The 15,975-nt window shown below is 28.7% G+C and overlaps 3 protein-coding genes and 1 non-coding gene across 4 annotated transcripts; 3 read left to right on the forward strand and 1 right to left on the reverse strand.

Annotated features, from left to right (window-relative positions):
* Positions 1–1,236: 1,236 nt before the first annotated feature.
* Positions 1,237–1,308, forward strand: TRNAT-UGU. The gene has a single exon. It is a non-coding gene; the product is annotated as a tRNA-Thr (tRNA).
* Positions 1,309–1,996: 688 nt separating this feature from the next.
* On the forward strand, positions 1,997–4,270 carry LOC124927138 (light-harvesting complex-like protein 3 isotype 1, chloroplastic). Its single transcript, XM_047467492.1, has 3 exons — positions 1,997–2,413; positions 3,611–3,748; positions 3,836–4,270. The coding sequence occupies exons 1-3, from the start codon at positions 2,086–2,088 to the stop codon at positions 4,078–4,080; spliced, it is 711 nt and encodes a 236-aa protein (XP_047323448.1). The 5' UTR covers positions 1,997–2,085; the 3' UTR covers positions 4,081–4,270.
* A 3,375-nt stretch (positions 4,271–7,645) lies between these two features.
* Positions 7,646–9,677, forward strand: LOC124924265 (heparanase-like protein 3). The gene is made up of 7 exons (XM_047464323.1): positions 7,646–7,903; positions 7,982–8,199; positions 8,263–8,411; positions 8,491–8,724; positions 8,794–8,977; positions 9,054–9,179; positions 9,250–9,677. The coding sequence occupies exons 1-7, from the start codon at positions 7,646–7,648 to the stop codon at positions 9,671–9,673; spliced, it is 1,593 nt and encodes a 530-aa protein (XP_047320279.1). The 3' UTR covers positions 9,674–9,677.
* A 3,137-nt stretch (positions 9,678–12,814) lies between these two features.
* On the reverse strand, positions 12,815–15,468 carry LOC124926814 (poly(U)-specific endoribonuclease-A-like). Its single transcript, XM_047467121.1, has 9 exons — positions 15,300–15,468; positions 15,147–15,203; positions 14,954–15,019; positions 14,610–14,666; positions 14,473–14,538; positions 14,332–14,400; positions 13,646–14,254; positions 13,473–13,544; positions 12,815–13,225 (listed from the first exon to the last, which is right to left on the reverse strand). The coding sequence occupies exons 1-9, from the start codon at positions 15,411–15,413 to the stop codon at positions 12,995–12,997; spliced, it is 1,341 nt and encodes a 446-aa protein (XP_047323077.1). The 5' UTR covers positions 15,414–15,468; the 3' UTR covers positions 12,815–12,994.
* Between the last annotated feature and the right edge of the window lie 507 nt (positions 15,469–15,975).

A 15,975-nucleotide genomic window follows, 5' to 3' on the forward strand; every position in this document is an offset into this window, starting at 1 on the left:
GTAAAAATCACACCCTTCCTTATTTTACTATTAACATTTATCCATCGAGAAATAAGATTTTTGTTTTCTCTAGATAGTTTGTAAAATCGTTTTAGTTAAAAATTTAAAAGTGATGTTGAGTCTCTTGATTTTCTTCTATTGAACAAATTCGTTTAATTATAAAGTAATCGGTCTGATTATACTGGTTAAGATTAATAATTTTGCTTTGAGATTTATCAATTATAGAAATTAGTTGGATCGTTATTGGGGGCGTATGAAATTGATGTTATTTTTTGTGTATCACAATAGGAGAACACAAAACTTTACCCAAAAAAATTGTTTCTAAATGTGTTTTTAAATTTTAGATTTTTGCATACTATAGTAATATTATTAAGAGAGTTAATGATAGATCACTACTTTATTAGATCATGTTTTAAAATATATTAGAAGTTTTATCTTATAATAATTCATATTTAATATAAATAATTATTTTAACCCATTATAATAGTTTTAAATGAAAAACGTACATTATGTTTCTCACTAAAACTTTATATGTTAAAGTAGAGGTGACGTGGAATAACTTAATAATCTTCTAAAATAAAAATTCATATTTAAAGTCTCAAATATATTATAACTAAGTTACTTACAAATTATTGAATTGTTTTGTTTTTCAAAAGATGATATTATTCTCTCATAACCAATTATTACCAAAAGAAAATATCAGTTACAACTGGCTATTTTAATTTATATCCAAGTATAACTACAAATTAATTTACTATATAAAAAGATACAATAAATGAGTATGTCAACAAATTAAACAAAAATGAGCATTTCTCATGCCTAATAGGGTAGGTTTGTATATAATATTTTAAAAATTCTATTTCATAGTTTTCATTTGAGAGTTATAATTTTATAATTTCTTCAAACCTATTAATTGAATAGTAATTCAATTTTAATTATACACATTAAGTCTAAAACTACTTACCTTATTTAAGGTGATAAACTTAATTTATTTGTTAAGCTATTTTATTTTAATTTAAACATATGGTTAAAGATCTTAAACATATTTTATTTCAATTTTAATTATACACATTTATTGATTTTGAAAATACAAATACTTTAATTACGAAGTTGGAGCAATAATGACTTGTAATTATATAAACAATGTGTACAAATAAGAAACAAAAAAGTGAAATTAATTAAATTATATGTAAATGTTTTATGTCTTTAATTTAACGTACTAAACTTTGAACAATTGCCCCTATAGTTCAGTGGTAGAGCGCCAGTCTTGTAAACTGGAGGTCTGTAGTTCGATCCTGCATGGGGGCAATTTATTTTTTTTATCTAAATTTAAAATCTTCATTTGAAAAATGTGATTGCTATGGCTGAAAAATGCTTTAAACCAAAGATCTTTAATTCTTCTTCATGATCATGTTGTGGCAAAGTAACATAAACCCAAAATATTTTACCTTCCTTTTTAAAATCACCAATCTTAAAGAGTATTTTTACTTTATTTAAATTATCCAAGTAATTTTTTAATATAATAAAATATTAGATTTCTAATAATCTCAATAACTTATTTATCGTAAACAAATTCGTCAAATTAAAATGCGTAATCTCATAAACAATACTAAATATAAAAAAAAAAATAAGCGTTTTTGTTCATTTCTGAACAATTTCGAATAACTAAAATTTGTAAGTTTAATTTTTTATGACACAATTATAAATTGAAACAATGATTTGGTGAAAAAGACCCAAATTCTAGCCTCACTTAAATAATTTATACAATTAAGTATATAAGTTTATTATTAAAAATATTTGAAAATTATGTCATATTTATGATATAATTTAGATTTTATAACTATATATAATTTTATTTATAAATATTAAAAACATTAATTTTGCATCCAAAAAAACATTTTACTTCCAGTAAAATTGAAATATTCCACATAAATTCAATCATGGAATGGTTATACATTATAATAAAAGGAAGTGAGAAAAGACAAATAAGAGATCATCTTCTTCACTCACACCCAAATTCTGCGGTTAAGAATTGCTTGAAACAGAGTCTGAGATCTTCTCTCATCACTCTCTGTATGAGCAACAATGTCGATGACCCTTTTTTCATCTCCTCCTACAAATCTCAAAACCTTTCTTCCATTATCATCTCCTTCATCAAAAACCCACTTTCAATTTCTCTCAATAAGACCCAATTCCAAGAGAAATCTCCCCCAATTGTCCATTAAAGCCACCGCCGTCGAGGAGAAGATCTCCGACGCTCCTACGGCTGCTCCGGTGACCGGCGAAGGTGATTTGGAAACAAATGGGTCAGCCGTATCGAAATTTGAAGATCCCAAGTGGGTTAATGGAACATGGAATTTGATGAAATTTAATAAAGATGGAATGACTGATTGGGATGCTGTTATTGATGCTGGTAAATAAATCCCTTAATTCTTATGCTGCAGTGTTTTTACATAAACATGATATGGGTTATTATCAAATCTGATAGATCTTCAGAAATCACACAATTTGATCCATTAAGCAGATTAGAAACAGAGAAAATAATTTTTTTTTTACTTCCAAATTCAGTTTCTCAAACATCTGTAACTTGATTTTGCTTTATTTGGAAACACAAATACATAGATCCGATGAAGTTTGGTTTTGTAACATGGTCTATCTAAACTTAGTCCGGCTTAGATCAAGATTCATAAAATTGCTCTTCTTGCTGGAGATTGATCACCAAACTATACATTCATTTTTTACCAATTTATAATATTTTTTGTTTGGTATAAAATTGTTTTTATGTATCATTATCCAAATTATAAAGTCATTGTTTTGTTTGTTTGAAGCAATGAAAATATCACAATGACAAAACAATACAATCTAAGATATGACATCGTCAAAACATCAAAATGAAATAATCAAAAGTCTCTAAAATGTTATTGTGAAATAAATGGGTGAATGAGCTATGATCAAATCTATCTAGAATATACTCTCTTATAGGTGGTTTAATTTGGGATTTTATATTTTTTCAAAAAATATTTATCACATTTTTTTTTTTATAAATTATCTATGTCACATTAATATAATTATAACCATTAAATCACTTATTTAATCAATTAAAATATTAACATATATTTATTTTTATCTTTTATTAAAAAAAAAATTAATAATTAAAAAAAAAACTAAAATACCTTCTTTTTTTTATCAAGCAAGATTTTTTTTTTTGAAAAAAAAACCATAACAACCAAGATTAAACAAGCTCCTGTTAATACAATCACTCATCGCATCTTAGTTAACATAACACACAACTTGTACTTTTCTCGATAATTGAGATTTCACATCATTTTTGTGTTTTTCCTCGCTTCTTTGGTTTGTCTTTCAATGAATTTCTTAATTTCATCATTGTTGATGATCTTGCCCAACTTCATAAGGAATTTTTTCGAATTTACAAGGATGACCTCCTTCAATTCTTCATGTTGTTGATCCATTCCTCTTGCTCTTTCTTAAAAGCAGGGGAGATCCTTCTAAGTGTCATTTTTGTCTAAATTTTATTATGTTACTATTGATTTTGGCAAACATAACATCTTTTTTTTTTTTTTTTATCAATTCTCCAATTTCTTTATTGCAGAGGTGAGGAGAAGAAAATGGCTGGAAGACAACCCGGAATCAACAAACAACAACGATCCTGTCATTTTCGATTCATCGATCATTCCATGGTGGTCATGGGTAAAAAGATTTCATCTTCCCGAAGCTGAATTACTCAATGGTTTGCATATTATTACCCCCTCCAATTTTCTTCAAATTTTCATAATCAAAAGTGAATTCATATTCAATTTTCTTTTTTGGATTTCAGGTAGGGCTGCAATGATAGGGTTCTTCATGACTTATCTAGTGGATAGCTTGACCGGAGTAGGACTTGTAGATCAAATGGGCAACTTCTTTTGCAAAACTTTGTTGTTTGTGGCGGTTGGAGGAGTGCTTTTGATAAGGAAGAATGAAGATCTAGAAAATATAAAGAAACTTATTGAAGAAACTACATTTTATGATAGGCAATGGCAAGCAACTTGGAAGGATGAAACCAATTCCATTTCTAACTAGGTGGAAAAAGAAGGTGGTTGCAAAGAACCCTAATATGGTTTTCAAATATATTGTGTTGGAGAACATTTTGATACTTGAATTGGAAGTGTGAGTTTATTTTCCAAAAATATTTTCCTTTATGCAAATCATTGTTGGAGACTGAAATGAGATTAAGTAATGAAAATAAAATCAGGAACAAGTTATCAATCAAGCAAATTCAATAGTTGATTTCGAGATTAACTAATTAATTCAAAAAAATTTACTTAAGTTAATTTATTTATGCTAACATGAAGAGATAATCAATATAACTTCGCTTATTTAGTTTGAGTATTATAATAAACCTACATTATTTAAAAAATATTGAGTTATGTTTATCCGAGAAAATTGTATTTTTTTTTTTATAAAAGGACTTAAAATGTATAACGAGAGATGATATAACAATATAATCAAACAATAAAAAAAAGTTGTTGAATATATAAGAATAATATGATATTAGAAATTATAAATACAAACATATATTCTTGGTTATTTTATTGTTTAAAAAGGAAAAGAAAAATATTCTTTATTACATATTTACATTACTTAAGGATTTAGATTCTATTTATCTAATAAAATATTAAAATATTTTTATTTACTTTTATAAATTAAAATATAAATAATAATTTAATCTTAAAATAATTTTAAATAATTCACATTTTCATATATATTTTGTAAATTATAATATATTTTATTTTTTAAAATAAACTAATATAATAAAACTACAAATCTTATATTTAGAACTTTGATATCTCTCTTATTATATTTACCAAATTTTAAATCTACAAATACAACTTTTAACCATAGTTATTGTAAATTTTCATGACTTGTTATTTTTGACACTCTCATATATTTTCACATTTTTTTAATATTTTATTTTCATTTTTAATTTTTACTTTTTACATAAATTTTTTCTCAATTTTTTTCATAATAAATACTCCTTGACCTTACCTTTGAGGAGTGAAATTAGAAATAAATTCACAATAAAATTTTAATTTCAATCCCACACATTACAATTAAATTTACATGTTAAAGAAATTATAAAATTGTAAATATTTCCAAATTTTATGTTTAAAAAAAATTATAATAAAAACACTTTAAATATATATTATCTATATTATTAAGATATTGGTTTGGCACAACCATATAGAATAATTCAAGTATCAATAATTTTGTATAGGATTCGATTTTTAGTAAAAAAAAAATATCGATTCGACAGGTTTAACTTCATAAATTAAAAAAAAAAACTATTTGTTTGTATATTAACTTCCTAAATTCAAAAAATAAATATTGATTTAAAAGATTAACTTTCTAAATTATAAAAAAAAAAATTAGTTTAATTTTTTAATTTTTTAAATAAATAAAAAGAAATGATCATTTTAATACGTTAATCTTGTTTTAATGATAAAATAATAAGATATTTTGTTGTAACGGAATGCGATAGATGACGTAAGAAATAAAGAACGACACATATTTTAACGTGGTTCACCAAGATAAAACTTGGCTACGTCCACCAGAAAGAGAGAATCTTATTAGGAGATCAGAACAAAGATTACAACCGTATAAACTAAGGTTATGACACGAGTTTATATAACACTCGGTCCCCCGAAACCCTAACAGTTACAGAACTGGGATTGAAAACGATGCTCTCAAGGCAAAGACTTCGACTTTCTGAAATGCCCGACTGTACCTTTAAATAGTCTTCAACTAGGTCAACACAATATTTTGACAAATAATCTCCAAAATATTATCACAATACTTTCTTAGTTATATTACCATAACAAAAGATCATATTTCTTTTTTCCTTTTGTGTTAATCTTATTTCCTAAAATCAAGATTACACACCAAAAAGATATACTTTCCTTTGGTTCAATATTCTCTTTCCTTGCATTATCAATTCAAGACATCTCAACATATTTTATAAAATCATATTTCTTTTTTCCTTTTGTGTTAATCTTATTTCCTAAAATCAAGATTACACACCAAAAAGATATACTTTCCTTTGGTTCAATATTCTCTTTCCTTGCATTATCTTCAAGACATCTCAACATATTTTATAAAAATATATTAAAATTACAGTTTAAATTAAAAAAAATGTAAAATTGAGAAATATAAATTACATCGGTTGAATTTCAATGAAATTTTAATTCCATTTATTAATTTTAAAATAAATACAAAATTTAACATTTGAAATTACATTTGAATTCTAATTTTAATTTTAATCCCAAAATTGATTATGTTGCAACTTTTAACACCTCTAAAATAAAAATTGACTTAAAATATTTTTATAATCCCAAAATTGGTTACGTATATATTTTATGTATTGACTTATATTTTGATGTTTTATGTTTGCATACAAATAATATATTATACACTTTGAACAACAATCTAGCATTAAGTTTATATTCATAACATCTTAATTTTAGAAATCAAAGATCATCAGGTAGATAACTTAATTTATTTTTTCCAAATGGTATTTTGTAAAATAAACATCTCATTTAACTTGTATAAAACAATACCCATGTTCTTGACCCTTATTATTACACAAAGGTTCAAGAAAATGGATTTATAAAATTAAATCTCTGTTTTCATATAGGACATTTTTTATTTGTATTGAAAAAATAAAATGTATGAATATAGTGAATTTTTAAATTATATAATTTGATTAATCTTCAATTAATTTACCAATTTAATAACCATACAAATCAAAAACTCAAAAGTAACGTAAGATGACTTTATTCAAAATTAAAAAATGTATACAAAATAATTGAAAGATTATGAATATTCTTAGATGTTAAGCAAAATATAGAAAATTTATTTTGAGAGTTCGAGGAGAGCTGCTAGTTTTTTTTGGTATGAGAATATACATGTCAAGGTGTGAAGAAGTCTTCCTAGAAGAATGAGGTTTTATGAACTACATTTTTTTTTTTTTTTTTACGTCGTCAGTTGTTTTTTTTTTTTTCTACCTTCTTTTATACTAATATATTATAAAATGAGGAATGCCTGTATTTTTTATTTTACTTTTTATTATAGTGAAATATATATATATGATTTGTGAAAATTGTATATATAAATTAATTAGGTAGAATATGATAAAAAAATATAAAATAATTTATAAAAGTTTTATAATTATATATATAAATATATATTTTTATTATATCTAATTTTGAAAAAATAAAAAATAATAATGAATATATATTTTTTAATTATATGGTAAGTGATAGTTTTTTATATTATAAATATAAAGATATATAAGTATTATATTGAGATATAAAAATAAAAATATTTATAGATATAGATAAAGACTAATAATCTAAAATTAGATTACAACAATTCCAATTAATGAAAAGTTAGTTTTCATTTTTGATTTGATAATATTCCGATAGGTATAGATTTATTAACTTTTTGAAGAAAAGGTAAAGAAAAAGGAGTGACCACATTGAATTCTCCCCCTCGAATTCAATCTTCCATGCATTTAAAAACTGAAGAAGTTCATCCCTTTCCCTTTGCCTCCTCACCAATCTCACTCATTTCAAATACCCAAATCCTAATGGGTTTGAAGCAGCTGGTTCTTGAATTTGGGTTCTGGGTTTTATTTATAAGTTCAATCTTCACTAATAATTTGGTGGTGAGCTCGAATGTCGACAAGATCCAAGAGGTTATTACTAGAGGCAATATTCTTGTAGATGGGAAGAATGTGATCGGAACGACGGACCCGAATTTCGTCTGCGCCACCTTGGATTGGTGGCCACATGATCAATGCGATTACGGGAATTGTAGCTGGGATCAATCCTCTCTTCTAAATCTGGTCAGAAAATCAATATATTATCTAGTTAATTAATTATATAGATAACAAATACTAATGAATGTGTATATATGCATGCAGGATCTCAACAACAAGATACTAATGAATGCTGTAAAAGCATTTTCACCCTTGAAGTTGAGGTTAGGAGGAACGTTACAGGACAGGCTTATATATGAAACAGAGCTGCAGCAGCACTGCATTCCATTCATCAAGAACAACTCCAACTTGCTTGGTTACAATCAGGGTTGTCTCCCCTTGAGTAGATGGGATCAACTCAATACCTTTTTTAACAAATCCGGGTAAACCCATACATTTGATTCAATAAAAACAAAAACAAATCTTGATTATTGTTATTTATATAGGGCGGTGGTTATGTTCGGATTAAACGTTTTGAATGGAAGGTTCGTTATGAGGAATGGATCTGTTGTAGGATCATGGAATTCTACAAATGCCAAATCTTTTATTGAATATTCTCTTAGAAAGGGTTACAAAATCCATGGTTGGGAACTTGGTATGTATTATTTATAAAAATCATCTGTTTTTTCATGTTTATGTAATGTAAGTACTCATTTAACTAACTCATTAATTAGGAAACGAGTTAACTGGGACTGGAACTGCGATTAGAATTGAAGCTGATCAATATGCATCGGATGTCATCTCATTCCATAATATAATTCAAAAAGTTTATAAGAATGAGAAGGTGAAGCCATTGATTTTAGCTCCTGGAGGATTCTTTAATCCAATCTGGTTCAAAGAATTCATTCATAAAACAACTTCAACTAATATTGATGTTGTGAGTCACCATATATACAATCTTGGACCGGGTAAGTAGGTAGTAATAAATTAATGAACATGACCCATTACTGCTGTTCTTTAATGGTTTGATTACTTAGGATCCGACATGAACCTGGCTGAGAAGATTCTCAATCCATCCCTGTTTGATCATGAGGTGGTGAATACATTTAGAGGGATGAGAAGTGTTATCAACAATTCAGCTCAAGTTTGGGTGGGAGAAGGAGGAGGTATTTATAGAAGTGGAAGAAATCAAGTGTCCAATACCTTTCTTTTTAGTTTCTGGTAATTAATTAAGATCACAAACATATCATGTTTAATTTCTTAAGAACATAAAACAATAACTAATTAAACAATACAGGTACTTGGATCAGCTTGGTTTATCATCCTCTTATGATACAAAAACTTACTGTCGACAGACATTAATAGGTGGAAACTATGGCTTGCTAAATACAACCACCTTTAAGCCCAATCCAGATTACTACAGGTATTATTTATTACCTTTAACCATAATTTATGTATATGATCATAATTTGTGTGTTCTTGTTCATATGAAGCGCTCTTCTATGGCACCGGTTGATGGGAAACAAAGTCTTATCGACGAATTTTTCTGGGTCGAACAAGATTCGGGCTTACGCTCACTGCTCAAAACAATCACAAGGAGGAATCACCTTGTTGTTGATTAATATGGACAAGATGAATAGGGTTGAGGCGAAATTGAATGCTGTTAATGGTAGCATTACTTGCAGGCATAATGGGAAAATGACTAATGTAAGGGAGGAGTATCGTTTAACGGCTAAGAATGGGAATTTGCAGAGTCAGAGTGTGTTGCTTAATGGTAAGGAGTTGATTGTGGATGATGAAGATAATATACCTCCAATGGAACCTGTCACTGTAAATGCAGAACAACCCATAACCATTGCTCCTCTCTCCATTTTGTTTGCTCACATCCCATATCTTTGCCTTCGTGCTTGCTCCTAAATTCTAAGCCCATATCTTTCATTTAGTTTTATATTATAAACAATAAAAGTGATAGAATTGAAATAATGGTATAAGATCAAACAATCTTTAAATTTTGTAGGATGACCCAACATGAACTCCTTTGAGTTATATAATGATGAATGAAAAAAATAGAGCAAACCAAAAAATTAATTATTTGGTGATGGAAAAATATCTATCAATTATTCTAAGTTTGTTATTTCTGAAGTGATGAATAATGACCATCTACTTATATGATTAAAATATGAGAAACTTGTATAAATCAAGTCATTACATAAGAGGACCTCCAAATAAAAGATTAATTTTAATAATTTTTTATTAAATAAAAATATATACAACTCCAGATATAATAACGTAATTATTTTTCTGCTAAGAATATGATATACACAAAATTGAGAAAGTGTTATTAAGACAATTTGCGAGTATGAACAACAAATTACCCATCAAAAGTTGATTTGGATTAAAAAAATTTAATCTCACTAAACAATATGTCGAAACGAACAAAATATAACACTAATACTAACTCAAACAACAACTCATATGAGTGGTGGAAAAAAACGAGACCGGTGCTATAGAAGCTAAAATGTCTTGAAACGATTTTTAGAGGAATAAATAAGAAATATATGTTTTCTTAGGTTTATGTTAGATTTTTATTAAATTCATAAATGTATTTAAAATTATTATGATTAAGTAACACTTAGCATTCCAACAACTATCTCCTCTTCTAGCTTAGCAATGTAATAATTGTTAACCTAACATAATATTTGTGTGTTGCAAAGGTAAATAAAATTCACATTTGCATTTAAAATAGACAATACTCACCTCTTTGTCGTCGTCGTCATCATCGTCGATTTCATTGCCTTCATCGTCATCTTCATCGTCAATATGATCTGAACATGAGGGGCTTCAATGGTTAAGGCAGTCTAGTGATCGTCTTTCTCCTTCCATTAATCATTGTTTTCGTTATTTATCAAAAAAGAAAGAAATGATAATAAAATTGATAACTTATCAAGTATACATTAATTTAACTTTTTTTTCTCATCATCTCAATGACCTATTACCCTTATTTCTTGGTCATTGTGACTTCATTTTTACACTTCGGTCAACCAAATATCTCATTCACACATTTAACTACCAATATTTTTTTTTCTCAAAGGAAACTGATCTCATTACTAAAATCGTGACCTCACACACTTTCACATGTCCATTATTTATTGTCAAACCAATCACCAATCCCAATTGACCTCTCCATCTCGTGACCTCACACTTTCAGGCACCTTTTATCTCTCGACAAATCAACCATTAATCACAATCGACCTCTAATCTCGTAGCCTTACACTTTGATCAATTAACATCTCATTCACGTATATTTTTAACCATCAATCTTTAATTTCGTGATCTTAACCACCAATATTCTTTTTCTCAATGGACAACTCTCATTACTAATATCGTGACTTCACATACTTTCACACGTCTCTCATCTCTCTTCAAACCAACCACCAATATCTCAATTGATTTCTTTATCTTGAGACTTCACACTTTTAGGCACCCCTCATCCCTCGACAAATTAAATTTAATCTCGTGACCTCACACTTCGGTCAATCAACATCTCATTCATATTAAATTACTAATATCGTGACCTCACATACTTTTATACCAACCACCAAAATCTCAATTGACCTCTCCATCTCGTGACCTCATACTTTCAGGCACCTCTTATCCCTCGACAAATCAACCATCAATCACAATCGGGACCTCACACTTCGGTCAATCAACATCTCATTCATATTAAATTACTAATATCGTGACCTCACATACTTTTATACCAACCACCAAAATCTCAATTGACCTCTCCATCTCGTGACCTCATACTTTTAGGCACCTCTTATCCCTCAACAAATCAACCATCAATCACAATCGGGACCTCACATTTTGGTCAATCAGAATCTCGTTCACATATATTTTTAACCTCCAATCACAATCGACCTTTAATCTCGTGACCTCACAATCCTTTGTTATCTGTCTCTTATCTCTCGACAAACCAATCAAAAATCTTAATCACACTTTCACCTCGTGACCTCACATTTGATCAATCAAATATCTCATATATTTTTAACCATCAATATCTCATATCAATATCTCATATGTTATCCGCTTCTTATCCACTTATATCATTTATGAACTTAGTCTCTAGTGTGATAAGTTACTATTTTAACCATTACACAATTGGTAATGGATGAATTTTATTTATAATTTTATATATATTTATATTTTTGTAAACTAATAAAATTTTTAATTTTTTTTATAAAATTCAAAAATATTATTTTACTTTTTATTATTAAATGAATTATTTTACAATTTTTTATTAAATGAATTATTTTCAAAAAAATATATATATACATTTTGTGCCGGGTTTAGATTTGGAATTTGAAGAAATTGGCAATACTGCAAGTCATTGATTGCTCTTGTGTTATTCAAATAACTAAAAAAATATATAATTTCACTTTCACTTTCATTCATCAAATTACTCAACTCATTAATCAAAAATTTTAAATTATTATTATTTATTTTATTTATATATATAAATACTATTTAAATTTTTTTATCAAAAAAAATTAAAAATTATCATATTCTTAAAATCATTATTTATTTATCTCTCCAAATTATTTAAATAACCTCGACCAAATAAAGCTCTTTCAGAAAAGAAAGTCGACCAAACAAAAGATCAAAAACAACATTTATTTTAACACTTATTTTGTTTAAAATTTTAAGAAGTGGTTTTTGTTTTTGGTTTTTTAAATACTTAGAAATGAGTTATTATCAAATTTTATTTCTTTTCAACCATTCAATTTATCAATTAAGTTGAATTTGTTTAGGTCATTGATTAATCTCCATGATGTCATATACTCATATGTACAAATACCCTACTTTTCTTGAAACAAATTTCTTCTAAACAAAAACACAATAAAAATCTCAATTAACACAATCGTTAGATAATCTCTTATTTTTAGCATTTGAATTTCTATATATATTTCTCAATTATTTTGTTTTGTTTATCTATAGATTCTCATATATATCATCAATTTACCATCTCCCAATCATCAACAATAAAACACACAAGCCTTGTTCTATAACCATTCATTCCCAAATTTTAAGTATGAAAATCCTCAAATATCACAAAATAATAATTAAAGAGAAACAATAATGTATTAGTTTTGATTGGAAAATTAGCACAAACATGGAGTAAAGTAGATGACCATTCAAATTTGGGGTTTACCTTATTAGGAAGATTTGAATAGCATATCATTCAGCAATTGGAAAAGTTGAGCCCATTTTGTTTCCAAATCGATAGCACTTGATGTTCACATAATAAGGACCCATTTGAACATGGTTTTCCTCTTGGCCCGCGTAAAAACAAAGCGTGTAGAGAGCAATTTCGAACTCTGGACTCACTCCGATGAAGCTACTAGACAACGACTTCAGAACACCATTCCATTCAAACTGAACCGTCAACAATTGGGTTTCAGAATCCGGCTGTAAATTCATTCAACATAAACAAATAAACAATACAATGTTAAATACATTAAATGTGCAATAAAACATGTTTTGAGGCAGGTTTCGTTATAAGGGGATACAAAAAAGTTCATTTTGTTTCATGAATTTGAATAAAATGTACATTTTGTTTTCTATAGTTTTTATTATGTTCTTAAATCATTCATATACTTTTTCATTTTTTTATTTCTTATACAAGACAAATAAAAGAGAATTGAAAATCACTTACAACAGAACCACGCCTTCGGGGATAAATGTAACCTTGATAATCAACTTTTCCTTTTGATTCTTCAAGATAAAACTATACATCAAAGATATCAAACAATAGATTAAGAATCTGACTTTTTTGTTTTGCTTCAAATCTGAAAATAAAATAAGTTAAGCAAACTAAACTGTTTTTACCTGAAGCCAGTTATGAAAACCAGAAACTTCCTGCTCCCCTTTCTGCTTAATTTCCCCAACGAAAACATGCTCAAAAGCCGACGAACTTCCAGAAGTCCCTCCACGGTTATAAAGATCGAACCAAAGACTCGTCATAGTTCTCTTAAAATCCTGAATGTTATCAGAAACAATTCCCTTATAAGCAAGATACTTCTGCAGATATTTGATTGGAGCAGTCCTACAAATCTCTTCAATAAACGCAGCCTGTTCTTGCAATTCCTGCGACGTGACTTGTTCTTTATATCCTTCGTGTGGATTGTAATTGTCGAGAAGAGAACAGAAACGGGAAAATGTTGGCTTTCTTAATACATCTTCTTTTAACCAAGTGAATAAGCTTCCTTGAGCCATGTCTTCTTTTTCATAAATCTTTTTCCCTTCTCCACAGTCTATCTGATAATCCTTGTTTGGTACTAATCTGTTTAAGTCAAGTTCCCAGAGCTTGTTACATGCATTCGATAGGTCGTGAAGCTCTTCTTTCGTTGGCTCGAAGTTAGCACTGAATTCGACTTCATCGGAGTAGTGTTGATCACTAGCTGGACGTTTGTAATCATTCCATTGATCTGTCTGAATCTGTTAAAATATGATATGGTAAGAATTTTCAAAAACAAAACTAAAAATTATAGAATCAAAACATTTACTAGAAGAACCTTATGAGGCGGCTGCTTTGGATGCTTTTTACCCACAGTCTCCCAGCCATCATCATGATTGCCATCATCCTGTTCTAATTATAGTTCATAATTTAGCAAGGGAAATACAATAAATCATAGAAAAGATGAAAAGATATTGACCTGTCTTCCCCCTTGTGGCTGTCTATACTCATTTCTACCACTATTTTCGTTTTCATTGTACAGATTCTGCATTGATAGAAAGTAAGAATGTAAATGACTTTGGAAATTATATATAAACTTTTTTCAATATAATCAACCTGTTTGTTCTGCTGGGATTGTCTATAATCATCTCTACCACCTTCTGGTTGCATAGTCTGTTTCGAAAGAATTCAGAAACTAAATTTTAGGGCGGTTCTTCGTCAAATTGAATAAGAAAGTAAAGATTCTATAACTGTAAGACTGAAAACTGGATCTCTAGTTCAATCAGATGCACCAAACACTTCTTAATCCAAATTACACAAATAAAAAGCCTTTTCAGTTAAAATCTCAAACCCTAGCCATCAGATCAGCCACAGCCAATTGAGATTCGAATTGTTGAAACTATGATCGCAGATCTATCTTATAAGTAGCTGGAACATAACTGGAGCGAATGAAATTTTACCTGGTGCGGGTGCGAAGGCCGAGATCCACCAGATTCCCAGTCTTGTTTCCGGCCATGGTTCTCTTCCTGAAGAAACAATCAATCAATATCAGTATCAGCATTAGCATTTGAATTGAAATCTGACATCCATTCGAATCAAATCAATTCAATTCAAATGAAATGAAATCAAATCGAGATCATAAACCCTAATTACCTTTCTGTTCCACTGATTAGTAGCTGATTCGTCATGATCTTGCTCACCGGATGCAACCTGCAAGAAAATCAACGATTCAGATGACAGGACAAAACAATCTCAGCCCAAGTAGAATCTGCAGGGGACAGACAGAGTGAGGGAAATGCAGCTGACCTGAGCCCAAGTGGATCTGGATCTCTCATCGCGAGGCTCGGAATCCCTTCTATCGTCGTCCCTTTCATCGTTACCCAAGGCTACATGAATCAAACCCTTGATCAAACCGTCCATTGTAGAGAGAGAAGGTGATGATTGAAGAACTTCGCCGTTGACAAATGGGTTTTTAAAAGTACTAGAAATGAGTCGTGTTCTTATAAATTAAGGCAATTAGTGGTTATGGCGGGTAATGGCAGTTTGTGTAATTATTGTCTGACCTCGGCACGACGTCGATAAAGATCATGCCGACAGTTCTGGATCAGTAGATAAATGACATGTGGCCAAAAGATATATTATTCACAAAAGCAACTTTATTATATTATATTATGTATATCCAATATTATATTATAGTTGCAAGTTACACCCGAATTTCTCTAAAAAATAGGATCGATCCGAATTATTATTATATTTTTCAAAGATATGTAATGAAGAGCAATGAAGTATAACAAGTCGGGTAACATTAATGATCAACCGGTGTTAGAATTTCTAACAAAATATTTTGAGTGGTATTGAATTTTGGTAAGTAACGTCAGAAAATGTAATGTCGAGTAATAACCAATCATTTACATATATGATAAAAAATGACAACTCTGTAGAAATAATGGGAGGATAACTATAAGAGGGCTTGGATTGGAAG

Source organism: Impatiens glandulifera, chromosome 2, assembly GCF_907164915.1.
Source record: "Impatiens glandulifera chromosome 2, dImpGla2.1, whole genome shotgun sequence".
Lineage (NCBI taxonomy): Eukaryota > Viridiplantae > Streptophyta > Magnoliopsida > Ericales > Balsaminaceae > Impatiens > Impatiens glandulifera.